Raw genomic sequence first — 27617 nt, forward strand, 5'->3', positions numbered from 1 at the left:
CAGAGTGAACTTGATACCCTGTACCAAACAGGTCCGGAGTGAAGGTGATTCCCTGTACCAAACAGGTCCACCTCAGCGTGAACGGGATACCATGTAGCAAACGTACAGGTTCACCTTTTGTCCTCGATATAAGACAACAAGAAACATACAGAATGTAAATAATGTGCATCCTAGAGTAAACGTCGATAGAACAATGTTAGCCATTTAAGCCAGCTTCAGTGCCTAACACATCTAAATGCTAAGGCTTATGCTGCAACTTTAATAAAACTAATGACATCCCGACAGCGGCATTCTTGAGGACAGAGGCAATTCAGGGCCGCTATGTCATCATCAATGAGACCCACGAGGCTTGTTGCCTGTTACCAACCCTGGGTCCAGTTTCCCGAAAGCATCGTTAGCCTAAGTGGATTGTGAAGAGCGTCGTACGGCCATTGTACAGTTTTCACACCGTTTCCCGAAAGCATCGTTGGTAACGAACGTCGTGAAAACCCTTGTAGCTAACGAGGACTCCGTAGGACGCTAAGAGCATCGTTAGCCTACTATTATAGCCTCAGTGGCGTCACCAGCAGACATTCCTAGTATTGGATACGTTTGAATAAAACACATCCAATTCTACGGAATGCCCAGCTTGAGCCATTTCGCAACCAAAAACAGTGGTTACCGATATATTACTCATAGACTACTGTTAGTTTTAAACAGCAAAGATAGGTGTTAAGAAAACATGTTAGAAGTCAACGACATTATTTATTGCAGCAATTAAAAATTCCAAAAATAGATGCGCAGCCAAAATGTACCGATCAAACGCCAAGTCACAGGGCATATAATAAAATCAAATGATTCCCATTGCTCTTGTGTGGGAGGTCGCTTTCGAGCTGCCCCTCTGATTTTAATTCAACCATCGTGGTTTAAATGTCCTCATATTGATCAATGACAGAAGACATAGGCTAGACATGCATAATGCTGAGACCGGCGGGTGTCTGAGAATTTCTGCAGGCGTTTTTTGTTGCGATTGTTTGCATTATGCACTGTAGGGCATCACTGAGGCTGTGATGAAGTTCACTATTTATTGGACCCTAGACAGTAAAGAACATCCCTGACCATAGTTAATCGCGTTTGTAGTCTACACTCAGACGTGAACTCATTATTGCATGCGTGTGTCTTCATTCATAAAAAAATTCAGGGGGTATAACATTCGGGGGTATGCAATAATACAACCGGTTCGGAACTTCAAACCCTGGCTAAATAGCCAGGGTTCGAGTTAGGTGGGAGCCAGTGGGAGCTCAGCTCCCATAGAGAGAGATCTGGCTCCCATGAAAGCAGCAAACTCAAATAGGCCTATCTGTGGGGGTCTCTGTAAATACAGCAGCGTAATATTGTAATTACAAATAAAGCTATTTTCCATTCCACATGCAGAGTAACATTGACGTTAAGTGGGATAATAGAACACCGGTCATTATCGGGAAAATAAGCCCAGACAGGGCGAACCGGACACCGACGCGGAACGGAGGTGCTGCGACCTGAAGGGGCTTATTTTCGATAATGAGCGGCTACTTGCCAAACGAAAAAATAACTTCACAAGGTGTCTTTTTACAATTTATTTGTTACCATTCGTAGTGTTGATCAGCAGAGAAATAGTTAGTCCAAGACGTGGACGTCGCTTATGAGACAGCCCTCTGGTACCTCCTGATTGATGTGATCAGTGTAATGACTAACACCCATGCGGGCTGGCTGAGCTCCTCAGCTATATAAACTGTAGGAGCCAGCCATTTGATCTCTCTCTCCTTTGACGTATGGTTTGTTAAGGGTTTTGGGTTAGCTTTGCTTTGCACATACATAACATTCTCCACTCATCCACACACAGCACTCATTACTGATTGACATGCATCACTTTAATTTACTGTATCTTTAGTTGTTTACATAAACAATTATAGTTGAACTAAAACCATGTGTGGTCTCCTCCTTGTCATTACCTTGAGCCGGGCTGTGACACTGAGGCCACGTTTATACGTAGCAGGGTATTTATAGAAACGAATATTTCCCCCCCTCCGTTTTCAAAAATAACATTGTGCACACAATATCGTTTTCAAAAAAGTTGTTGTTTACATCAAAACGCATAAATAGGCCGTTGAGTGCAATTAAAGCCATGCAAGCCAATCAGAATCCGCAGAATGAACAACGAATAACACGAGCGTCTTCCTGTAACAAACAAACTGTAAACATAGGGCGCTCATATGACGTTGAGCATTTCCTGGCGCATAATGTGACGCTTCAGAACCTAAAACCCCGTTTCCCCCCGTTGACACAACAACACATAACCGGCGTTTTCAGAAATCTCCACTTTGGCCGGAGTTTTTAGAAATGATCGTTTTCTGTGACAAAAACAGCGTTTTCATGTAAATGAGAGGCCAAACCGCGTGGAAATATCTGCGTTTTCCCTTCGTGTAAACGGGGCCTGAGGGCACACTCACACTAGGCAAGTTTGCCTGTTCCGTGCTGCAGGAAGATTCAGCACGATTCCCCCCCTCCCCCACTCCCTCCGCTGGCCCGTGGTCACACTGCTCCCAAAGGCCATGGCCTGGGCACTATTGCTCCTTCATACATACGTCATCACGTCGTAATACGATAAATACGTCATCACCAAGCATGTGATGACGTGCATAACAACAATGGAGAACAACGCGAATGCTGTCGTCTGCCCAAATTTCAAGTAAACACTCGACTTCACTATCGCACCAACGTAAACCCACTCGTGAACCACTTGCCGCCATTGTTTAAAATGATTGTTGTGAGAAAGAAGGGCATGGACCTATAAAGAAAGAAGGGTCGCGCAAGGACTACGTCATCCAGCTCACGTTGCGTATCCGCGCGTCATCTCATTAGCATCTGTACTTTGGCCACGGCACACCTCTCCAAAGTGTGCCGTGGCCAAGGGGCTGTTCCGTGCTGGAATACGAATGGCTTGGTCACACTAGCCAAACGTTCTAGACTTTAGTATGCAAATGACCTCGGGCACGGGGCCGCGGCCCTAGTGTGAGTGGCCCTTTAGCATCCGAAGACGCAGGCGTTGTTGTGAAGCGCCCGTGCAAGTGAACGGAGCGTTCCACGGCATTGAGAAGAGCCGTGTCATATAGCCCATATTTACGTCCTATATCCCCCCCCCCCCCCCCCCCCCAGACAAGGGGAGATATTTTAACCCTTTTCAACCCCATTTTCCTGCGTCTCCCCCTGCGTCATAGCCCGTTTCAGCACCTCTGTCCAAACGCTCCAAAGAAATTCACGATGGTTCGCAAGATCCATCGTGAGAATGATCGTACGAGCGACGATCCATTGTTATCAGGAAACGAGGCCCTGATTCGACTTTGCGGAGCAAACACATGGGCTGGAGCCTAGCCTATGATTTGTGGTTAACATGTGCTGAAGCCTATGATGTGTAGTTAACATGGTCTGGAGCCTATGATGTGTAGTTAACGGGCTGGAGCCTATGATGTAGTAAACATGGGCTGGAGCCTATGATGTATCATTAACACGGTCTGGTGCCTATGATGTTGATCTGTAGTTAACAGGCTGGAGCCTATGATGTGTAGTAAACATGGGCTGGAGCCTATGATGTGTAGTAAACATGGGCTGGAGCCTATGATGTGTAGTTAACATGGGCTGGAACATATGATGTGTAGTGAACATGGGCTGGAGCCTATGATGTGTAGTAAACATGGGCTGGAGCCTATGATGTGTAGTTAACATGGGCTGGAACATATGATGTGTAGTGAACATGGGCTGGAGCCTATGATGTGTAGTTAACATGGGCTGGAACATATGATGTGTAGTGAACATGGGCTGGAGCCTATGATGTGTAGTGAACATGGGCTGTGCATGAAGCCTTTGCTTTGGCAATTATGCAACAAATTTGAAGCATAAGGCAGTATGAAAATGATCTTAACGATTTAAAAGTTTGAATAAATGATAACCATGAAGGTAAGTTAATAAAATCCTCTTTTATTAGCCATAGCAACCTACTTCCACTTTCAATAAATGAATTAATATATTGTAACCAGAAAATCAACGACTCAAAATGAAAAGGAACGACGACTTTACAAAAAGAAAAACACTGGACCCTCTTCTCCCATTAAGTCGTCAACAGGGAGAAACTGTTTAAAAAAGGCAAGGAATGATAGATGTTCAGGTCGTCTTGGGCGGACCTAGCTTGTGGTAGATTTGCCAGGAGGTTTTTCCGTCTTCTTGGGCTCTAAATATTTCTGAAAGACAGAAAAAAAAAAAGGGAGGTTAATCTTTGCACTGAACCCTCCCTTCAACTAACATGAACTGGTTTTATAAATTCACATAATGTATTCATATTAATTTTACATATTTAACTGTATGAATTAATGTTGATGTTCCACCTGCAGGCTTTCATAATGTTTCAGTGTCTTGCAGTGGCTGATTTGTGCCTCCTGGCTTCCGGTGAAGAAACGGTTGCACACTTTGCAGAAGAATCCGGTCTTTGGAACCAGGAACTCCAAACCTGAAAATCATTGAGAAAGTCAGGCATTAGACAGTTTACATACATTTCTAAAAACGAATTACACTAATTACCAATCAAAATTCTGTAAAACAATGCCCAAAATATTGCCTAATAAAATACATATCTTTAAAAAGTGTTTCATTTTTGTGTAAGGATTTGATCCATCTTGCTGAGACTCATGAAGTCATTGAACTGGTTTGGACCAGTCCAAAGTGAGGCCATAACACCACCGGTTTAAATACCTGTATATACAGTACGTCCACCGAATACAAAGCATGTATTTATATATAGAGATCTCCACTGAACGCCCGGACTCTGGTCGGCCGCAGTGTGAGGATACCGACGAGAACCACGGCTCTTACCAACAGGACTGCTGGGGTCAAAGGGCATAAGGGCGTCGTCTCCAGGAGAGCTCTTCCTGCTCACCACATCGCTCTTCTCTAGGTCCTCCGAGCCCTGCTCCTTCACTGAAATGGAATATGTTCTGTTAGAGATGGCTCCATAATCTACATAATAATCATTCTGGGACTATTACGGATCTATTATTCATGTGGCAGACCAGTCGCTCTATGTGCCCTTTGGTTAGCATAATATTTGACGTTCTAGCTGATTTGCAGTGACCTGAAAATAAATAGAAATTCAACCTGGACACAATTTCAGACGTTCTCTCTGATTACAGCTGCAGTGTTCACTTAATACTGGTCTAATTACAAAAAGTGATTCAAGGTTGAAAAATCGTCCAGTTTTACTTTAATTCCCATCTCCGTCTTGCCGGAAATGTAGCTCTGCCACGGCTATTTTAGCACCTACTGTGTTTTAACCATCAATTCTATAATGTGGGTATTATTCCATTAAGCTAGAAGATGGTCAATTTAAGTCCTTAACGTGATCACATGCCCACAACGTACAAATCCACATTACTGATCAGCCCATGTTCATCTTATGCTCAGTGATTGGCTTACTCAGGGTAAAAGTGTTCACTCTTAGAGCAGATCAGACGTACCTTCCCCTGCATCAGAGGGCAGCACGTCCTCCCCCCCCTCGCTCCCGGTCTGGCCCCCTGGCTCCCCTGGAACTATGGGCTCCACCTCCTCCTTCACCTGAGTGGGGTCCGAACAGGGGTCCAACTTCTCTTCTTCTTCTGGGGTGTCTACTGGCGAACGGCCGCCAGGGGAGGAGGGCTTTGACCAAACACTGGGGTAGTCGCCCGCTATGACCATGGTGCATGCTGGGAAAGAATGGACCACAGAAATGGAATGGGACCTGCACTCCTCCACTATTGAGACAATGGGAACAAGAATAGAAAAGTGGAATGTTTACAGTGGTAATTTATATCGGTATATTTTACCGTGGGCCGGATAATGTATTTAAGCAGCAATGGTTTAACCTTTGGGTGTGAAGGAGGCAATCCCAGAAAACAGATTCAATACCTTTAAGTTTTCATAGTCGATTGACGCTGGAATTATTGGCTTTCCAATGTGCATGTCAACAAACTGAATCTTAGATTTGGGACCGATTACCTGACCCTTACTGCAGTGCATGAAATTCTTTATGGATGGTAAGGTACCATACTGACTCTAGGGGTGATGAAGAGTACACATCAAGGCATCACTTGAATCAAGATGAGCTAGTACGTACCCAATACTGGTGTGGTTCCTGCTGGTTTGATTGTGGCCTCTGCCTCCGAGGGGGACACCTTCTGGCCCGGGGGGTTGTGGACCCGGGGCGGGGACTCATCTGAGGGGCTTGGGGCTTTGAGTGGATCAGGGAGGACCTGGGAGGCCGGGTCCCCCTGCTGAGGATCTGAGTCCACTGGGTCCCCAGGCTGGGAGTCAGGCCCCAGGGGCGGGTCTCCAGCAGCCATGCCCTCCTCTAAGGCGCTGAGTGACGCTGTGGCCTATGCAGAGAACAGGAAAAAACAATCGTGATCCCTTCTGAAGCTTATCATTTTTGTAGTTATTCCTAAAGAAACCTCACTCATTGTGGTTGTGACCTCAAAGCGCTGCATACCTGCGTTTCCTCCTGTGAGGCAGTTGCAGCCGCGTCTCCTGACGCTGCAGCGCTGGTGACCTCCTCCACGACCCCCGTGTCTGTCTCCATGAGCTCGGGGAGAGAGGAGACGTCTGGGAGGTCCGCCACGTCCCCCACCTCGTCCACCGTCACAAAGTTGTCCAGGTCAAACGGGAAGCAGTCCATCTCCTCCTCCTCGTCCACAACCTCCGGTTAACACAGGGAACAGAGGACTGAAGTTTGCACTTCAACATGTGGTCGTTTCATGAGGCCAGGACAAGAGAACACAGCAATGCAGAACATTGATGGAACGTCAATGCTGAAGTCCACACTTGTGTGATTGGGATCATTACTTTAAGAATGAAAAAACTTTATACATAACATTCAAAAGTTATCTGAGGGAATAATGTATGAAGATACTTGTTTATGAAGAGGCTGCTGTGGTGACTTATAACCGGTTTCCTCAAGCGCACTGACTGAGCAGGCCTTGTATCTTCCTCACCTTGTTTGCCTTCTCAGCCGTACTCCTCTCGGGGCCATCCCTCCTGGAGCTCAGCCGACTGCCCTCCGATATCCCGGAGGACTTGGAGCCGGAGGAGCCCTCCCGCTGGGTTCTGGATCCCTCATAGCGCTCTCGGTCCCTCCTCTCTCTCTCGTCCTCCCCCCTCCAGCCCAGGTCCCGGTCCCTCTTCCTCCTCTCCTCTCTCTCCCAGTCCCGAACCCGCTCCCGGTCTCTGCGGTCTCTCCTCTCCCTGTCCCGCCGGGCCTCCCTCTCCAAGTCCTTCTCCTGCCTCTTTCTCCCCTCCTCTCGGCTTCGCTCCTTCTTCTCCGGCGGCCCGCCTGCAGACTTCTTCTTTTGGGGGGTCTGTGGTTTTCTGGCGGCGGCGGTGTTGGAGGGGGGGACTGCTGCCTCCAGCTGGCCCTGCCGGCTCAGGCTCCTTGTCCTGCATTCCTCCAGCAGCGCCTCCACCATCGCTGGGGTGACCTGAAGGAAATGTTCAAGATGTGATTTGCAGACACAAGACATTAAGCAAAACAGAAAGAATGATTAACCCGCGTTGGAAGTAGGACTGTCGCGATATGCAATAAATCAATTAATTGCGCGATAAATTAAAATGAGCTCCATTCGCACTTTTTTTTTTTTAAATCATAGCTTTATTGGTCTAATCTGAGAAGAAATCTATGCCATAAACAGAAATATTATAGGCCTTTTTAACACGGGTCTTCTTAATGCCGTGGAACGCTCCGTTCTACTATTAGACTATTTCTCTGCTGATCAACACTACGAATGCTGCTAACGAATAAATTGTAAAAAGACACACCATGTGAAGGGATTTTTTCGTTTTGGCAAGTAGCCGTGTAATAAGCGGGATTATGTATAGAACGTTGCCGGTCATTATCGAAAATAAGCCCCTTCAGGGCGAAGCAAGACACCTCCGCTGCGCGTCGGTCGCCTGTTCAGGGCTTATTTTCCCGATAATGACCGGCGTTCTATACATTATATATATTTAGCAGGGTAGGCCTAAGTAACAAATGTCGGGTTGAAATCGGGCTTGGGCTCATAATTACATGGCACAACGAGTAAACCCCCTCGTCACGTGTGAGTCACTTGTTGCATGGTCTGTGTGGGAGGCAGAGCCCTTGCGTTACACGTGTTTATTATTTTTTGAAGCGCAATCGTGTTTACATCATTTTATTTAGTGTCAATTTTATTTATTGTTTTTGGTTGTGTTTGGTTTTTATTCAAGAGCGTTTTTTGTTAAAATAGACAGTCCATTTTATTTATTGTTTTTGGTTGTTTTGTTAATTTATTCTGGATATTTTAAATGTCTTCCAGACGTCCAGTTCCAGTGTTCTTTAAAAATAAAAGTTTATTGATCTTCGAAAGGGTATACTTTCATTATTATGCCATTATCATTATATTAGTTGAAAAACGGCAATATTATCGCTTATCGCAATAATTTCTGGGGCAATTAATCGCCCAAAAAAATTTGTAGGCCTAGTTGGAAGTACCATTTTATCTTTATAGGAAAAGCCTGAGTGACTTCTTCAGACATGGCCTTTTTGGGAATGATTGAAGTACCTTGGGCAGTTCAGGAGTCACGCCCTCTGCAGCATCAGTGTGAGGTGTCTTGGTCTTCTTTCCAAGGGGAGGAACCACCGACCCCTGTGGTTCCAATGTATCCTGCTTCTCAACTGCAGCGTTTGGTTCCAATGCATCCTGCTTCTCCACTGCAGCGATTGGTTCTACTGCAGTCTTCTGTTCCACTGAACCCTTGAGTTCCACTGCAGTCTTCGGTTCCACTGCAGCTTGAGATTCCACTGCAGCCAGAGGTTCCACTGCAGCCTGAGGTTCCACTGCAGCCTGAGGTTCCACTGCAGCCTGAGGTTCCACTGCAGCCTGAGGTTCCACTGCAGCCTGAGGTTCCACTGCAGCCTGAGGTTCCACTGCAGCCTGAGGTTCCACTGCAGCCTGAGGTTCCACTGCAGCCTGAGGTTCCACTGCAGCCTGAGGTTCCACTGCAGCCTGAGGTTCCACTGCAGCCTGAGGTTCCACTGCAGTCATCGGTTCAACTGCAGTCATCGGTTCAACTGCAGCCTTGATTTGCTCTGTCTTGGGTTGGCGGTCCTGGGTGTATGCGGGCTCTGGTACTTGACCCTTGCCCTCAGCTTTGCCCGTCTTAGTCTCTGCTCTTCTGTCCGCGTTGTCCCTGACAGCTGCTGGCTTCTTTTGGCTCTTGTCACCGTTGGCAGGCGAAGACTTTTGAGATGCATAACAAAACATCAGACAGGTCCGATTGGAATAGAAAGGTTGGCTTTGCGCACAGACAAAGTCTCAATCCCACTTAGGGATAGGGGCAAGTCAAACCATAAGAACTGCCGAACCACAGCTAGACTACTTAATGTCTGACAGACGTACCTTGGTCACATGGAGATCGGCGGAGGTCTTCAGTTTGGGGTCGGCCTCGCGGGTAAACAACAGGACCTTGTTCTGGGCGACGCCAGGGAACCTCTGGAAGCGTCTGAAAATATAAAACGCCATCTGTGGCGTCTCCATCTCGCAGATGGTCTGGCATTTAAGATGTTTGGGGAGGAGAGTTGGAAAATATTAACAAACATCACAACAACGAAATGCCTCAGGTAATTAATCAAATGTTAAAACTACTGTGGATAAAGTTTAAGAGCTATTATTTGGTTGCAAGAATATCAGTTTGTGTTCGCATTTTCTGCCTCTGTATGAGACCGTTTTGATTTTAGACCCCTTAAGGGTGTTTATAACCAGCCAGGACATCTCTTCACTGATTGGTTCAGGGAATCGATCAAGCCTATCAATCACTCTTTGGCACCTTTGCACAACTACAAATCCTACCTACTCCCCGGTTAAGTTATTTTAAATTAAGAGAGGTATACAATAATAGTGTCTTACCATGCGGTTCTCAAGCACTAGAAAGTTCCGTAACGTTCCAAGTCGCCGGACCAGTTGGATAACCTCATCGGGGCCCGAGGGAGTGTTTGGTACATTGGTGATCACCAGCACATTCTTCCATCCCGTGGGGCAGGGCGCCTCCCCGAGGGAACCAGGCACCGCATCATCCTCCTTGTAGAGAAGGGATCAAGGACAAGATGTTGGTGTCAAGCAGAAAACCGAACGCACTAGCATCTGCACTAAATCTCTACTCCACACCATCATCCTGTACACACTTTCTCGGCTTCGAGACTCGCACAAATGGAACACAGGAATATGTGAGGACAGGGATTCAAACTCACCTCTGTGTTCTCTGGTGACCTCTTCTTCAACAGATTGTACAAGGCCACCTGTACAACGTTAAGAATATGATTAAAATCGCTCAGTTTGGTGGGAAAAACATTTATAGAACAAAAATATTTTATTAACAAAGTACTATCATGTAGCATTACATGATCTCGATAGAATATTTTGGTAAGTTCAAAGGTGCTGTAGGTAAGTTATAATGGAGCGCAGATGTAAAATGCAAGGTCTCCACCACAACAATGTGGTTTAGAGTGTTAAACACAACGTTTAGCCAGAAATGTTTTCTTCCCATCAACATAACGCTAGCCTTGTATTTAAGACAGCAGATTAGCTTGTGAAGCAAACCTCTCCCCTCAAGAAGGAGGGCGACTGGGGGTGGTTTGTATTCTGTTTGACTGATAAAGTGGAGTCAAGTACAGCCTCCTAGTCTCAATGCCCCTTACTCTGATGTCCTTCAACCGCAAATACACTTAGCTTGACTGAACTTTAAGAAACAAAATCGAATGCCAAAGATTGATTATTGAAAGAGCATTAGGAAAGAGGAGGACACGAGAGAGGAGGAGGGTACACTAGAGGGGGCAGAGGCAGGACCAAGAGCAGGGAGGAAAACACTTACAGGGGTTTTGAGGGTACAGGGCAGCCTGAGGCTGACCATCTCCAGCTGAGAACCCTCCATCTGGACCGGGGTCACGGTGTGAACCTTCACCATCTCTTCTGCGGAGGCCACATCCGGCAGCCACAGCAGCGCCTGGCACAACCACACACAAGGGCTCCACGGTTATAGCAAGCGCCATCCATCACCGTCTGTTCGGAGGCTCATGAGGAACATTAGTCTGGCTATCACCAGACCAAGCTCAATCGTAGATTGCACGTTGGTCTGGGGAAGCTGCCGTCATTTCCTTCAGCACAAGAGGCGTGATCAACGGGCCTAGTCGCTTCCCTGTCGTCAGTGCCCATAGCGCGCCAAGGGGAACAGCCAGCCATTGCTCTTCTCCAGACCCTTGTAAAGGGCGAACTCAAATCGCCGGGAGAATGGGCGGGGCTACCCAGTCTAGGGGAACATCACACTAGCTTGGAGTTCCTCTAATGGCCTTGATGTGGCGTGCGGCATTTAGTGGCAAAATTAACCGTTGCATACTTTGTCAAAGGGAAGAAACGGGAGGGAACTATTTTGTGACAGAGCCAGTTGCAGATCTAGAATTTTACATGGGGTGGCAAAAAAAAATGCAAGAGTTCTTTGAAGGGGGACAAAAAAAAACAAATAAGGGGGTTGGGTAGAAGCAAAATGGTTCTACACACCATGAGCGAGCGTTTCACTTTTGGCTAATAATGGACGTGCTGTTATTGCTGATGCTCAATCGCCTTTAGCATGCATTCAATTAATAAAGAAATGAATTTTATGTTGAATTGGTTGATTTAAACTTTACCAGGGGACACTGACATTATTTTCAGGGGTGCCCACACTTTTTCTTCTTGCGAGTTACATTCAAAATGACCAGGTCAAAATGATCTAAATAGATAAAAATGCTTAACATTTTATTTATCTCTACTGAGTACATACTCTGATGACTTGCACCGACTGGAGTCAGCAAGGGTTGCATGGTCCGTACTAGGGCTGGGCGATATGACGATATATATCGTGTGATGATATAAAAATGTCTATCATTTCATATTATCCTCTATCGTTTATATCGTCTTGTCGCAAATCTCACTCTTTACGGTAATATTTTACGTCATTTGGACGACGCTTTACATTCTTCCACACACATGAACGCAACACAAACAATCATGGAGCAGAGTGAACGTGACAATTCTGAATAGGAGAAGGACTCCCACGACCAGCCAAGACAAAGTGAGCTCCTACCTAAAAGACGGGCTACGAAATAGGCCTTGCCATGTGGTCATTTTATATAAACTACCGTAATTTTCGGACTATAAGACGCGCCTTTTCCCCCATTTTTCGATTCTGCGGCTTATATAATGGTGCGGCAGAGGACAGCTGATTTGGAACGGAACAACAGTTGTTCGCTTTCACGGGGAAAAACGAAGGAACTTCAACCTACTTAGGCCTACTAATTAACGTTCAAAAGCTATTAAATCTTCAACAAAATATGCAGATACTGTCAAAATCGGTTCCAGGGAGAATATAGGGATTATTTATGTTGTTTTTGATGGTGTTTTTTTCTGAAACGAGTATTCGAATATTCGCTCGGAAAAACCAACGAGTATTCGAAGCCTGAAAAATGGCATTCGGGCCAGCCCTAATGGTAATTAAACATTAAAACACCTGCGGTTTATAGTCCAGTGCGGCTTATATTTGTACACATCATTCAAATTAGCTGCTGCGGCTTATACTCCAGTGCACCTTATAGTGCGGAAAATATTCATTTATTTATTCATTGAATTTACAGAAAATGTGCTATATCGTGATATATATCGTTATCGGGATATGAATGACCTATATCGGGATATGATATTTTGGTCATATCGCCCAGCCCTAGTCCGTACAGTAGCTGCTTATAGCTAGTCTCAAGCTTCCAAATGTCCATCAGTTATGGTGGAATGGTTTTGCCCTTAATAATCTTTATGTGGGAAAAGGCTGACATCATAAATAGGTTGAGCCAAATAATACAGTCAATGTGGTAGCATATTGCCCTGGACTTCAGCTCAATATCAGCTTGTACTATCAAAATCCTCCTGCACTGCAGACATGTTAAGGTGAAACAGTGCTGCAATTTTGATTCGAGTAAAATGATCCTCAAAACTTTCCGTAAATGGATAGCACATATATATAGCATCGGCTGAAGCAAAGCAGTCTTGAAACTGTTTGTCAAAGTCTGACAGTCAATTTTCGTCAATCAAGTGGTGTCATGTCATAGGGATGATAATTTTTGTTACATTTTAAATGCACGTTTTTATATTTTTTTGTAATGTCGCACAATATACCTGCACTACCTTTGCGATCGACCGGTACTGGGCATCCCTGCTTTTGGATAAACAGGACAGGCGAGTCGTTTCACTCTTTGCTGGGCTGTGTTGCAGCAGTGAATGGGGCAGGGCCTAAGATTATCTACAATTATACACCGATGGTTCATTTATTGTTTGTTTCATTGCTTTGAGAGGCTTGAGGACAGTGTTTTTAAGGACACAAAAGGTAGGGGTTGGGGAGGCAAGGCTCTATAGTGGGGGGAGGCCCCCCCCTAGGCCCCCAGTAGCTCCGCCCCTGGACAGAGACAATTTATTTTTGGGCCATTCGGTTAGGACCTCATCACCAAGTTCATCCTCATGTTGAGCATTTTGAGAGGTCCTGGTTGGCAAATGTATTGAAAAAAACATTTAAGAATTTTAACAATAATTTCACAATTCATTTCTTATATAAAAACGTTTTTATAAACACATTATCTAAACGCCCTCAATGTCGCACTGCTCCTAATATGGAGAGTTTCCATTGCTGATTGGCGAACCAGTCACCAAATGGCAGAAACCTCAATCAGTCATGCACGGACACAACATCCGTATATTTGTCTGATATTATTCATAGATGCTGTGCCCAGCGGAAGCCAGAGTCAGGCGAGCCATCGCCATGTTTCACACCACAGCGTTTTGGGCGAGCAAGCCTCTCAGGACACCCACCTTTTGGCAGCCTCTCGCGATGACAACGTCTGATGGGGTACCGAAGGGCTTGGCCAGGGCGACGAGGTCTGCCTTGGTCCACTCAGAGTCAGGGAGTCCTTGGATCAATACCATGCCCTTCTGGAGGCGAAACCAGACCATGGGAAAAGAAGCTTGTTTATAAGTGAATGCACCAAAAGGATACCATGGATATCCATCCATAACATTTGCATCAATTGCTTTAATTGAAAATGGAAGAGTTGGCTAATTTACAAAGAGGCCGATAAAACAATGAATCAATAACTCAATTTTCCACTAAAACTGAATGCTGATCAGGTAATGGTCATGATGTAGTGCCTACCTCTTTGAAAGCCTTCTGTGGAGCTTTGCCTGTTGGAGCAAAAAATAATAAATTAGAATGTACTATTTAGAAGTATGATCACAAATGGTTAAAATACAAAGTGATTGTTGAGTAAAACACGCATCACTTTATAGACCTTTGTGGTATCCTCAACAGTTTGCTGTACAATTGCCGTTTACTAAAATGTGGAGAGAAAAAACTAACTAGATCAACGTCCTGCTTCTGAAGTCATTTTCAATCCTGTTTTAAAACCCCCTATTTGCCATGTCGAGTGGGAGGTCGTTCTGGATGAGCGATTCTTCAGAAGGCAACGACAACAATTGGCCCGTTGGACGCAGGCAGTGAACGGGCTCAGAACAGGCCCCACATGGACCGAAGGAAGTGCAGTTGTTCGGACACCGGAGGAAGCTCATTGTGGAGCGGTTTCGATTGGCCCCTCTGGACCAAGTGGCAAGCAAAAGCTCCAGGGCCCTCTTTCCACGCAGGGTTACAACTGACAGTGGTGCAGCATCCAGTGTGGGTTCCTCTTGAGGGACCTCTTTATGCACAGGCATTGCACTAGTTAAACACAATGACATTTTACCTTTGCCACTGACAGCAGGTTTCTTGGGTTCACGGCTGGTCTTTCTGTGAGGAGAGAATGTTAACCTTTACCATCAGACAGCAGTGCAGAGAACATGCGAGTTGCGATGAAACGGTAGACACAACGTACCCTTTGAGGTCAGGGGCTGCTGGCGCCACCACGGGCTTCTAAAGATTAAAAATAAATTAATATTTTGTGTTCTGGGATAATAAAACTCCCCATGCTTTATTTTGTCTCATGAAAGGGTAACCATTCATAACTCCAGCAAAAGGAAGAAATATGGACAGCATGGATTACAGGCTAGACAATTGTTGGTAGTCATGGCATGTCATAGTCCCTGTGACACGCTCCTACGCTGTGGTTTGCTGTTTCTATACCTTGGCTAGGGTGGCGGTGACCGCCTGCTGCCTGATGCTGAGGGTGGTGCAGTCCACCAGCGCCTGGGCCTCCTCCGCTTTCACCATGTACACCGACGCCTGGATGGTGGTGGGTGTAGGGAGAAGAGGAGGGAGGGAGGGAAAGATGAGATGCAAAAATAGATCGTCCATGGTGTCAAGTATTGAGAGGAGTAGTGCAGAAGACATTTAAAAATATGCCAGAGACTTCAGAGAAAACAATGCAACTGATTTTGGTTGAATAGGAGCAATGTTGTCATGGCTACGGGTTTTCTTTGAGAGCTCACCCAGTTCAGTATCTTTCTATCTGTGTAGCATGGTTACTGGTTTAGTTGAGCTCAACCAGTTCAGTACCTTTCTTTCGGACATGGCCCTGCTCCTCTCCTCAGGAGGGGCCAACAGGTTGATGGTGTTCTTGCCGAATGTCCCCACCAGATCCGCCACCTCCTGCAGGGTGGCGTCCACAGGGAGGCCGGCCAGGTGGACAAGATGTCCCTGAGCCCCGGAGCCCTGCGGGGGCCAGTTGGTCCCCCTCTTCTTCTTCTTAGCTGGGGGACCTTTGGTTGCCTGAGAAGTCAGAGAGAGCCCTACAGATTAGATTTCTAATCAGAATAGATCTACTCCTATCATGCAATCCGAATGTACTGTATATATGGTATTTACAAAAGTAGTAAGCGCACGTTCGTATGTCTCTCGCGCAAAAACATTATTTTAGTCTGGACTTGTATGATATATGTAAGGGATAATGTTGTAAATATCGCCGGTCATTACTGGGAAAATAAGCCCTGACATTTGCGTCGGGGTCCGGTTCGGTCCGATCCTTCGCCCTGAAGGGTATTATTATTTTCGATAATGACCGGCGAAGTTCTATACATTATCCCGCTTACTACACGACCTCTTGCCAAAACGAAACAATATCTTCACACGGTGTGTCTTTTTACAATTACCATTCGTAGTGTTGATCAGCAGAGAAATAGTCTACCAAAGACGTTGACGGCGCTTAGCAACTGGACACGTTGGGGTTGATAAGTTACCGGTCAAGTGTTAAGAAAGACGTGAATCAGGCAAAAATCCACTTTCCTCGACAGCAGTCAAGTTCAGTGTGCATAAAAGTACAGACGGACCAATTGCAAACTGCAGCAGCTCTAAGGTAAAAAGTAGCCGCACCAACCCAAACCAATTTGAATAAGTGTATCCATGTTGATTATAGTTGACTATAAATCGACTATAATCGGGACCACCTATTCCGCATGGAATTGTATTCCGATCAGAGAATTGTATTCCGATTGAGGCGTATATATGATAATTTTTTATTCCGCTTGAGCTGTTCTTCCACTTCTAATCGGATCAGAAGTGTCTGCTTAGTGGCCTATAAGGAAGGCGCTGCAACGAGACGCGACATGGGATGGATCGTCACTTAATTTAAACAATGACTATATTCTTTAATTAGATTGGTTAAACCGCCACCCGGCCGAATTTAATTAAAATATGCCAACCATGCATCTATAACTGACTGTCACTTCCAGGACTGGACCGATGGGGGAAAAAAACACGTGCTGTGGTTTATCTTTATTATGATTGGGGGTCGTGGAACGCGAGTCATTTGGCCAAAGCAAACTTGTTTCTCGCTCATTATACTGTCGGTTATTATACAGTCTATGGTTGGTTGGTCGGTCGGTCCCCCCCTAAAAAAAAACTTTTCGGATCTACACGATCCATGTTAATTACCTATTTTGAGTTAAAAACTGCGAATTTCGCCGTAAGGTGACTAGATTGCAGGTATGGCCTTAATATAGTGCACTTCAGCATAGAGAAACAGAATGCATCATGGATCTATGCAGGCACTCGGTCTGTAACAACACAGGCATTATTATAGACAACTTCATGATGATGACTTTACATTAGACATTTACATTGGTAAGAAATGTTTACATTTAGCAGATACTTTTATCCAAAGCGGCCTTCAAGTGAGGCTGACAACAATTAATTCCAACAATCACAATTGAAGTAGATAGATACACAAAACTAAAGTGATGGTCAATCCTAGTTCAGAAAAACAGCTGGACCGGGTGTTGGGACTCAGAAATACAAGAAGAAAACATTACAGAATGTATTTGTTTTGTTCTCCCATATGAGAGGGCTTTCCAACACCTTCCTAATGTCTATGGTTCAACAACGTGTCCGTGGCTCAACAAAGTGCGTTCTAGAGACTACTAGTGCTAGATCATCACCAATCACAACCAATCTACTCATGAGATGTTCCCAGAAATGCAGAGCAAAGAGTGGGAGACAGAGACTAACCGGGTCCGTCACCTTTGACCCGACCGGCCTGGGCTTCAGCTTGGTCCCCGTCTTCCCCGGCCCGTGGGCGATGCCCCGTGGGGCTGCAGCCTTGGAGCGCAGGCCCTGCTTGGAGCGCGGGTCGGCGTACGTGCGCTTCAGACCAAGGCGAGACGAGCTTCCTGTGGATACACGTCGGCTTAATCAGAAAAAAAATGATTTGCACTCGCTGTCCCCAAGACGATGATGGAGAGGCTGCCGGGGGAGCAGCACCGGTAGAGCAAGGCACAAACCAGGAAACACTTTCAATATAAGGATAGATAGGGTCGACGACTGAACCCCTTCATGACAGGCAGCAGGGATGACAAGAGCACAACAGCCCCCAGCCCGGCGACCCCAACAGTGCTAGTTGTGAGCTTTGGGCTCATAGAGCGTGAGACTCTGTACCTGGGGACCCGGAGGACCTCCTGTCTGGCCGGTTGCCCCCCGCATGGTGGCCCGGGCTGGGGCTGTTGGACTGGGAGCGGCGGCGGTGGTGGTGGTCGTAATGGAAGTTATCACCTTGGAGAGCAGACGCAGGACAGGGATCAGAAAGGGCTGTTCATTCAAGTGGATTCAAAAGTCCCTATGCACATATTCAAACCTTCTGATAATATGGCAATTTATATCAAACTAGAATATGCATTTCCTGCAGTAAATGCGGTCAGTGCTGTAGTACAAAGTGAGGTTGAAAATATTTTTTAATAAAGCCACATTGATTAAGACATAAAGAAACGTTAAATGGCTTGAATCAAGTGAAGAATTTGAACAAAAGTCTAAATGTAGTAAACAATGTAAACATGCACACCATTTAAGAAAATGTAAATGGTTGGAAACAAATAAAGTGACAGCTGAATGAAAACCGTGAAGAATTGCTAAAAATGTAAAATGAAGAATCTGAAAGGTCAAATGTATTGCCCCGTGTGTGTGTGTGTGTGTGTGTGTGTGTGTGTGTGTGTGTGTGTGTGTGTGTGTGTGTGTGTGTGTGTGTGTGTGTGTGTGTGTGTGTGTGTGTGTGTGTGTGTGTGTGTGTGTGTGTGTGTGTGTGTGTGTGTGTGTGTGTGTGTGTGTGTGTGGCGAGCCGGTGCGTGATTAAAACCCTGTTCACACGAAGCCGATTTCATGGCAAAACCGCAAAGGTCTTGTACGGTTCGGCCTTCCGTACACACGAAGCCGGCGAATCCGCTGACCGAAACCGCAAACTTCTGAAACCACCCTCTGAGGTGGTTTCAAATCTACCCGGTTTCGTTTTGGATTCGTGTGTACGCCTGAAACCGACTGAAACCGCAAACCATGACGTCATCGCCCCACCCCTCGACTTCCTAGCCAATGGCTCTTAAGCCCGCGGAGTCTCAGAAATCACATGCGAGCATGCGCATAAGGGCAGCCTTTATGCGCATGCTCGCCTCTTCTTCTTATTTCATTTCTTCTGGATTTCTGTACCAGAAGCAGCGCCCCTTATGGGCCTGGAATGTGTACTACAGCGTTTCTACAGATCTACCCGGTTTCGCTTGGCTTCGTCTTTACAGAGATACTTCGAAACCGGATAGATCGAAACCGTAACGATTTCGCCCGTTTCGGCTTTGTGTGAACGGGGCCTAAAAGAGGCCCAATAGAGCGGGAAAACTCGCCCAATCAGGCAACACTGCCTGAACGTCCTCCAAAATTAGCCCAATCCGACGGGGAAAAACACCCAATCTGGCAACACTGCTGAACGTCCTCACGCTCCAGCGTCAACATTAATCAATGAGACCAACTAAAAACGAAACCGGTATGAAACTAAAACTGTGATTCTGAAGAAAGTATAAATGATATAGAAATTACGTTGAGATATAATTGAAGATACAAGTGTGTAGATTTGTTAAATGGTTTGAATGAAGATAAACGGTTTTAAAATGATTTAGTAAGGTCGTAAACATTTAAAGTAATGGGATACCATTAACATCGAATACCATGTTAAAAAATAAAAAATTGGAATGGAGTCTCTAGGTGAAAAATGTAGGAAGGAGATAGGTCCCAAAGAAAGAAAGAAAGAAACCTAAGAAGAACAATAGTTGAGCGCTGCATGCAGCTCTCACCTAATATAATATACAATATAAATTCTAATACTAAAGTCTCAAACTGAAACATACAATATAACCAATGGCATTTCTGAACACCAAAAGGCCCTCAAATATATAATAATAATCCACTTGTTTGTACAAAGATAATATCTCTGAATGCTCATGGTAAACAACAGGTGTTTTCCTACCTGAGTGGCGCTGATGGCTGTGGGGGCGGGGGGCAGGGTAGGGCTTGGCGTGGGGACGGTGGCGAAGGGGCCCCGGTCTGTGTTTACTGGGGGACGGGCTGGGGGACCAGGAGAGGGAGCGGGAGCTGGTGTGGCCTCTGGCCGGCCATGGGCTCCGACTTCCATCGTGGTCCTTCCTGAAACCATATCATGGATCAAGGATTACAGTAGACAAGGTGAAAGGACAGAGATAAAACAAAACATGTCCTTTCAAAATACTAAAAACATAGGGGAACTGACCGTGGTCTTTCAGGTTTCAAATCAGGGTACCTAGAGATAAACACACCCGTTAGACAAGGTGGAGTTAAGCTGGTAAGGAAATATAAGATCAGATTTAAATTGACAACAAGAACTGTAAGTGGCTAGTTGTTACAGCTTCTGTAAATGCAGCAACTGCCGCAAACTGAAATAAATGTGCACCTAACTAAATTAAACCTTGTCAACATCCGTTCTAACAAATTGAAACATTAAAAAAATGCAATGGGAAAAAACGATGACATAAACCAATGTCCTTTCAAATGTCCTTTTTTCCAAATAGCTATTGATCGCAAATGTCTGGAGCACTGAAGTCCAGTGGAAGCAGCCATGTGATAACGACATAATGGCGGATCAGCGTGGGTTAGAGCTGCCCCTGCATTCAAAGTGGTCTTTCATTTCATGGATTCCTGCTTAACTCTAGTTTAAATATGGAACACATTTGGTTGATTTCTGCTCATTCACTTTCTATATTCTTTATTATTAATATTGGTAATAAAAATTAGTACAATGGTTGGTCTGTAAAAGCAGACGGAAACTGCACTGATATTTGCCAGACTTTTTGGTAGTGGTTTGGTGTTGATCCCTCAAAAACTGTATGAGGAGATACTTATGGAAAATGAGGCGGAAGAATACTAAAAAGGTTCCGACAGAGAATAGAAATAGTGTTGCTTGCTTAGCAACCTTATTGTAAAAGATCAAGACTGAATAACAATAGTGTTGCTTGCTTTGCAACCAAACTAATAACATCCCATTTTACAGATAGAGTACCCAAAGACAATCTGAAAGTCTCAGTGGCTGGCAAACGCAAAGACCATCAGCAAACAAATGCCAAAACAACATTTCTGTTTCGAGTTCCAGATTTTTCTTTGCCAAGGACATTCAGTTTACAGCCCGATGCGGACATAGAAAAAGCCTCACTTGTTGCGAAGGTCTCTACAGGCGGCGGTGTGGTTCACTGTATTGACATGGTCTGTCCAATCCTGCAGTGAAGAGAGAGCACAATACTGTTAGGACACAAAGATATAAACCCCAACCAAGAGAAGAGATGGCCATACTGCCATACCTAACAAAAATGCATTCTTCCCAGGAGAGGTAGCTTGCATCACATGATATCTGAATCGCGTGACATTCAATTACATTTTTTTTACTTTATTCCTTGAAGATTTGGTCCCGATTTACCTCATACCAGAAACAGAATGCCATTCATGTAAAGTGCAGTACAGTGCTTCCAGTCTGAATTGTGCTTCTTATGGATATACAATATTATGGCTATACAACTGTGCTTCCAGCACAACAGAAGCCTATTATGTTACACAGAAAGGCAATCTTCCGAACATCTTGGAGTTTGTCATGTACGTTGGTTTAAAGGAGCAGTTAGAAATAGTTTCTATGCTTGGAAAACATGAAAATTAGGGAGACTGGATGAAATCAATAGGATCTGTACGTTGCAGATCGCTGACCACATGACTCTGGGGAATATACAACTGTGGCAGTAAAAAAATAAATAATAATCTTTAAGAAGAGGTGTGCCTATTTTACTGCATCGCCTGATATTTCAAATACAGCAACATGTATCAAATAAAAGACGCACGACTTTAATATTCAGAATGATTTAAATCCATAGCCAGGTGTGAAAGTATGTATTGATGTTGAAACAGGTGTAACCAGTAGTTTGTGTCAACCTCATATCATAGCCATATACACATTCTCAAATGACCAATGACCAGGAAATATGGCAGTGTACTCGCAAACAGACAATATAGCGAATTATTTCAGTGGTCATGATGATTCAGTGTTCATGACTTTCCTAAACATCATACATATCTTGGATATAGGTCACATTTGCCTCCATTTCTCTGCATTATGTAGATACTGCTTACCTATGATATTGTCATTTGTGTTGACTACATAAGCAAAACTATAGCAAGCAAAGCAAGCTGAAGATAAACTCCCAATTGTTGTCATAGGTAGGCAAGCAATTTGGAGAAGCCAGCCGGAGTAAGCTAGATTTTGTAGCTAACCTAGCAATAGGTCTGCCTAGCCTTGCGCTAGACGCCTTGTGCAATGAGGGCACAGGCCAGTAGGGCACTAGGTCAGCGGTGAGGTAGGGAAACAGACAGCTAAGCCATTCAATCATTCCAGTCGGGGAGAATGAAATGATTGGATGGGTTTTTAAAAGGCCTGCAACAGCCAGTTACTGGAACAATTGTTTCCGAGTATTTTAATTACTGATAGCCGTCAGGTTAGATGTAAAAAAAAAAAAAAAGTCGTTTAAAATGAATTCCAACACTACCTTTGAGTAAGCCCATCTAAAGTAGGCTGTAACTGTCTCAGAATACCACTTTATGCCTCAAGAGGCGATTGCTGGCACTCAAGTGTGGAGCCTGCCCCGCAGCCCAACTTGAGGGGAAGAGGCTGTGCTGCCCAGAGGGCGTATCATCTCAGCTCTCACAATAGGGTTGGCTACGAAAACCTTCTGTTTATATGCTGCCCGCTATTTTGTGGAGGTTGGCCAAACCATTACACAATGCATCTTAAGGCATAGGGCCTGGTTTATCTATAGCGCCTTTGAATTACCAAGAAAACTTTTCCTTTGTTCCCTGCATAAAGCATTCGGGGGCATCTTTTGTAATTGAAATAGTCTTTGAGCCAAAACCACAAAACGCATCTAAAGTAATAAACCAGGAGCTGTAAAAACTAGAGGTTTGCTTTCCAAAGAGACAACATAAACATTAGCAACATTTTAAATAGCAGCGTTATTTTAAGCCCCACGGTGCCACAAATAGACGAGGATTCCACCTGGGTGGGTTAATTGGACCAATTGACTGACCTTGATCTTAAAACATCAAATGCTCAGTCCCTGGGAAAAGACAGATTCTCTCTTTGTATAGGAGGAATAAAATTCCAAGTGAAAAAAAAAAGGCTGTTGTTGAAAGAAAATATTGAGGGGGAAATATTGATGTACAAAAGACAAAAACATTGGTGCTTTTTAAGCACATTTAGTCACTGAAGCAGTACCCGTTACATAAGAATTCAATTCCAATAGCTTCGTTAGCGGAGTAACAACACAACTCCTGCCACAATGATGGTGGTGGCGAAAGTGCATCATCAATTTGATCATCTACAAAAAAAGCCTTGCCAGTGATGCAAATGGGAAGTTATGTCTGGCCATATACTATACTGGTGAACTTTAGATAAAAAACCATACCATTGGATTAAAGAAGAACAAATAAATTATTATATTTGGTGCTTTTGGGAAAAAAAGCCTTCATAGTCAAAATAATCAATCGGCCCCTACAGAGCCCAGGTGGACATTGAGATGATGTCATGGTGGCACTTACCTCGGCCCGATCACACTGTGCGTTGCACAGGGAACAGGTATGAGGATAGACCTTTGGTGGCTCTGCTGAGAAATCACATATCATGGTGGGAGCCGGTAATCTCTTGGTGCTGCTGCTCTGTGGTTTGGACGAGGATGCAGAGGAGGAGGGTTGTCTGGATGACAGCTTCTCGCTGATGGTTTCAGACGTCGGCCTCGGTTCGGCTCCGTCCCGCCGGTAATCACGATCCGGACGGAGATATTTGGATGCAAACTCTCTCGCGGGGGACCTTTTGGCCTTGCGGTTCTCGCTGCTTGGACGGCGGTAGTCCAGATCTCCGTGCTTGTTTGACTCGGCTGCAGGTTCCAAACGCACGTGACGCCGCTCATGCGTTTCTGATTTGTGTTTGGTCGTGGCGGGCTGCGGCGGTGGTGGCGCCGAGTAAACCATCTTCACAGTTCTCTCGTTGGACAACTGCTCACGCTTGAAGGTTTCTCTGCCACCGCCCTCTTCAGTCGCACGACTCGCATGGCCATAGTCAATGACCTGGCCCGCTGTCTGGGTCACCCTGAGGAGGCTGGAGACGCTGGCGGATGCCGAGTGTCCCATCCTCACGGGCGAGGAGCGGGAGGCTGGCGGCGGCATGCCTTGAGTGCTGCGTGACTTGTTGATTTGGATGTCCCGGAGAATGAATGGTAAAGTGTCCGGGGTCAGCTGATCATCGGGATAGTGACTCAGCACCTCAAGGTCCTCATTGGACAGTCCAAAGCTAGCCAGGATGCTTCCTGCACTCTCTGGGGTGTATAACCCCTGCATGTCCAGACCACCACCTCCACCTCTGCCACCATTGCCTCCACTCTGAGAGCCTGGTGCCTGAGGAGAGGGAGAACCAGAGGCACTCCAGCTCTGCATGTTCTGGGGCTGCTGCCCCCCAGGGAGCTGGTGTCTCTGCTGCTGCTGTGCACCAGGAAGCTGGTGTCTCTGAGCTTGGTGGGTGGAAGCAGTTGACGACCCGGAAAACAGTTTACTGGGTGGTGGGTATCTTGACCAGTCCACCGCTTGCTGGTGGCCTGGCTGATTATCAGGGGGGAACCCCACTGGGCTGTTGGTGTAGCCACTGGGCTCAGATGAACCCTGGTTTTGGTGTGGGTTTGGTTGGTTCATATGGTCCATGAGACGGTGGTCCATGTCCCTTGAGCCCCTTATGGCTAGGGCTGACTCCAGCTCATCGGGCAGCTGTGTCGGAGGAGGAAACTGAAAACCCAACACCTGGGACAGAATATCAGTGGCCGAGCGACCCTGCTGCTGCTGAACGGGTTGTTGTTGAGACGGGCGCGTTGGTCTGTTAGTAAAAGCTTGCGGCGGCCCTTGTTGCTGGGACTGATGGTGATACATGGCTCTTGACTGATACTGCAGAGGGTTTGTGTAGTTTGTGTTTCCGGATGATGCGTTTAGCCCGACACCAGACAGTTGTGGTATATTAATTATACGATTAAGGAGGGCTGGGTGAGGCGGTTGTGTTGATAACTTGTTGCCGAGATGACACTGGTTGGCAGATGTTATTGTCGCAAGAACCTTGAGCTGATTCAAAGTAATTTGGGCCTGAGCCTCTATTTGAGCCAATCGGAGGGCTGTGACCAAGGCAGCACTGGCAACAGGTCCATAAAGTAAATGGGTCCGTCTGTTTATGCTGTGAGCACCAACGTTTCCACTCCGGAACGACCGGAGGGAAGGAACGAACTCCGAACGACTGTCTGTGAGCACGGCAAGGCTGGGAGGTGGAGAGCAGAAATAGAATGTTATAGGAGAAAACCTATTTACATTACAAAATACTTCTAGGCGTCGCTCCTTTTTCCAGACAAAGATTTAGGATGATCTTCCAGAAGTCTGATGTCCAACACATTTTTCTTTCAAGATGGGGAAAGCAAAGGTATGTTATGCAACACTTGTGAATCACTGAGAAGCATTTACAATTCCCCTCAGCCAAGTTTGGTTTTGCTTTAAATGCTATGCTTCCAAGGCACAAACTTGTTAGATTACCAGCAAAAAGCCCAAATATTTTCTAATCAACCACGCAACTTGTTAAATAGAATTCAATGATTTAAATGCAAATCATCATTAAATGCATATCATGTTAAGTTTTACACACGCATCAAGATGGAACCAAACCTCCCACTCACCATCCATAGAACAGATTCAGAGCTAAAAATAATAATCTTTTGGTTTTGTCGACAGCCAATCAGCCTGTATAACTGCTGGTAAACTTGAATAAATTCCAGAAAGGAAAGGCCACACAATTGAAACAAATTATGTGGTTGGCTCAACATATGGAGAACTGGGTTGATAATCTTAGAAAGCAGCATGCAGAACTACGAGCGCTAGGAAGACGTATACATAAAACAATAAACAATGTCAAATTCATTGAAATAATTATCCCGAATATTGCCTTTTACTGCTTCTGTACCAGATGGAAACGTATTGAAAAGGTTTGCCCGGAGAGAGGTTTGTCATGCAAAAGGGTTGAGGTTGTTAGAGAATGCTACTCATGATAACATGAGAGATAGGGTGAAGTGAAGATAGAGGCATGCTGCGGTTACACACTTGGTGTTCAGGTTAAGCTACAGTCGAGATATTTACAAATTAAAACCCTTGAATGGGCATCTCGGTTATAAACCATCAGGCCTGCGTGTAGCTAACCTGCTGCTGGTGTTTCGAACTGGCATATTGAAACACATTAGCTAAACATCTGAATCGACCCGTTCAAACGTCTTCTGTAAACACAGAGGCGGTCTGAATGCAGCAACATTAAATATGATGCTAGCATAGCAGCTAGCTCGTTTCAGAGTACGCCATTTTACTGTCAAGGGGCGTTGCGCGGACACAACATACACATAATCTACTTAATGTCAACGTTTGGTCCATTTTAGGGTTTCAGAAAACTACCTTTCATCTAGTATCTTCGACGGGTCTCTTTATTATCATCACGAAATAAGGTTCCCCTCAGAAGGCCTGCAAGCAGGCGGCGGTCCTGTTGAGTCTGGCGACGGCGAATCAAGGCTGATGAGTCGAGTTGGAGCGCCGGAAACACAGACCACGCTAAGAGATAAACGAGACCGAGTAATCGTTCTTCACTAGCCTACCCTATGACCTGAAATAGCCTTATTCAAATAGATGAATAAGGGATAATATGAATTATTATATATGATATTAAATGCTATATATATATATATATATATATATATATTGAGAAAGACAGTAATAAAAGACCTTAAGATGGTTAAGGTCTTCTTATAACCATGGAAAGATGGTTATAAGAAGAGAGACTCGCAGTGAATTCAACCCGGTCCACTTGACATCGGGTAGGTGCATGACAGTGGTACCGTAAAACTTCAAAAGCCCAGGATTTTATTTGTTTCAACCACTGAACTTTAGAACAAAACTCTTGCTCAGCCAAGATGCGAAATACTATGAAATAACAGACGAGAGACCCGCAGTGAATTCAACCCGGTCCACTTGACATCGGGTATTCTTCGTTTGCAACTGACGTCACAGCTAATTAAAATACGTAACCACACCGGAAGTCGGCCATCTTGGTAGGAAAGCAATCACAACATTGCGCCCGCTACACTTGTTTCAGTCACATTAGTGGAGGTCATTCAATCACAAAGCGCGTATCTAACCTCAATTGTTTCGCTATTATATTATTTTGTTTGGCTAATAATGCCTACCAGTTGTGCTGTCATACGGGAGAATGGGAATTGCAGTTTTTTAAGGATTCCAAAAGTGATCACAACTCAAGGTGAGCGGACGCGTGAGTTGACCGAGGAGTGACTTGGATTTCGAACATCCACCGGGGCGACATGGCACAAATAAATCTCGCCAACACTCGTATTTCTGGTAATCACTTCATAACTGGTAAGTTTTGGGGCTCAATCAATTTGTGAGAGAGTTTTTGCGCCTGCAGTTCTAAGTTTGTTTTTACCAGGAAACCCTTAACCCGTAATCTACGCTCGGTAAAAGGGCCTGATCCTTGCTAAAATCAGACTTTTTCAGCTTGTAGGGATCGAAACCTGACAGGTTAACCTTCTGCTGGTATCTTCCCCTGGCGGGGCCGCTTAAATTTGAGAAATATTCCGACCTTTGTATCGCACTATTGTGTTCGCTGCTAGAAGACGCCT

The 27617-nt window shown here is 45.2% G+C and overlaps 1 protein-coding gene across 4 annotated transcripts; it reads right to left on the reverse strand.

Annotated features, from left to right (window-relative positions):
* Window positions 1-3973: 3973 nt before the first annotated feature.
* On the reverse strand, window positions 3974-26542 carry LOC132453792 (zinc finger protein 638-like). Of its 4 annotated transcripts, none has more exons than XM_060046740.1 (25): window positions 26383-26542; window positions 23461-25210; window positions 21038-21099; window positions 20102-20131; window positions 19823-19998; window positions 17980-18093; window positions 17566-17714; window positions 15607-15819; window positions 15235-15333; window positions 14987-15024; window positions 14858-14901; window positions 14275-14303; window positions 13935-14054; window positions 10918-11049; window positions 10298-10345; window positions 9957-10127; window positions 9450-9599; window positions 8613-9290; window positions 7032-7514; window positions 6530-6736; window positions 6158-6416; window positions 5523-5795; window positions 4882-4986; window positions 4398-4519; window positions 3974-4253 (listed from the first exon to the last, which is right to left on the reverse strand). In XM_060046740.1, exons 2-25 carry the CDS (start codon window positions 24832-24834, stop codon window positions 4197-4199), a joined length of 5133 nt encoding a protein of 1710 aa, XP_059902723.1. In that variant the 5' UTR covers window positions 24835-25210; window positions 26383-26542; the 3' UTR covers window positions 3974-4196. The 4 variants fall into 4 exon arrangements, with proteins under 4 accessions (XP_059902723.1, XP_059902722.1, XP_059902720.1 ...); XM_060046739.1 differs by having other exon boundaries at window positions 13935-14051; window positions 17554-17714; XM_060046737.1 differs by having other exon boundaries at window positions 17554-17714.
* Window positions 26543-27617: the final 1075 nt, after the last annotated feature.

The sequence above is a fragment of the Gadus macrocephalus genome, chromosome 3, assembly GCF_031168955.1.
Source record: "Gadus macrocephalus chromosome 3, ASM3116895v1".
Taxonomy (NCBI): domain Eukaryota; kingdom Metazoa; phylum Chordata; class Actinopteri; order Gadiformes; family Gadidae; genus Gadus; species Gadus macrocephalus.

Bases quoted from the DNA above. Each gene is read 5' to 3' on its own strand.
- LOC132453792 (XM_060046737.1), bottom strand. From the start codon at position 24,834: ATGTATCACCATCAGTCCCAGCAACAAGGGCCGCCGCAAGCTTTTACT. The intron at 9,291-9,449 runs GTACGTCTGTCA...GCATCTCAAAAG, and splicing joins CCGATCTCCATGTGACCAAG to TCTTCGCCTGCCAACGGTGA. The intron at 6,737-7,031 runs GTGAGGAAGATA...TGTTAACCGGAG, and splicing joins CGGCTGAGAAGGCAAACAAG to GTTGTGGACGAGGAGGAGGA.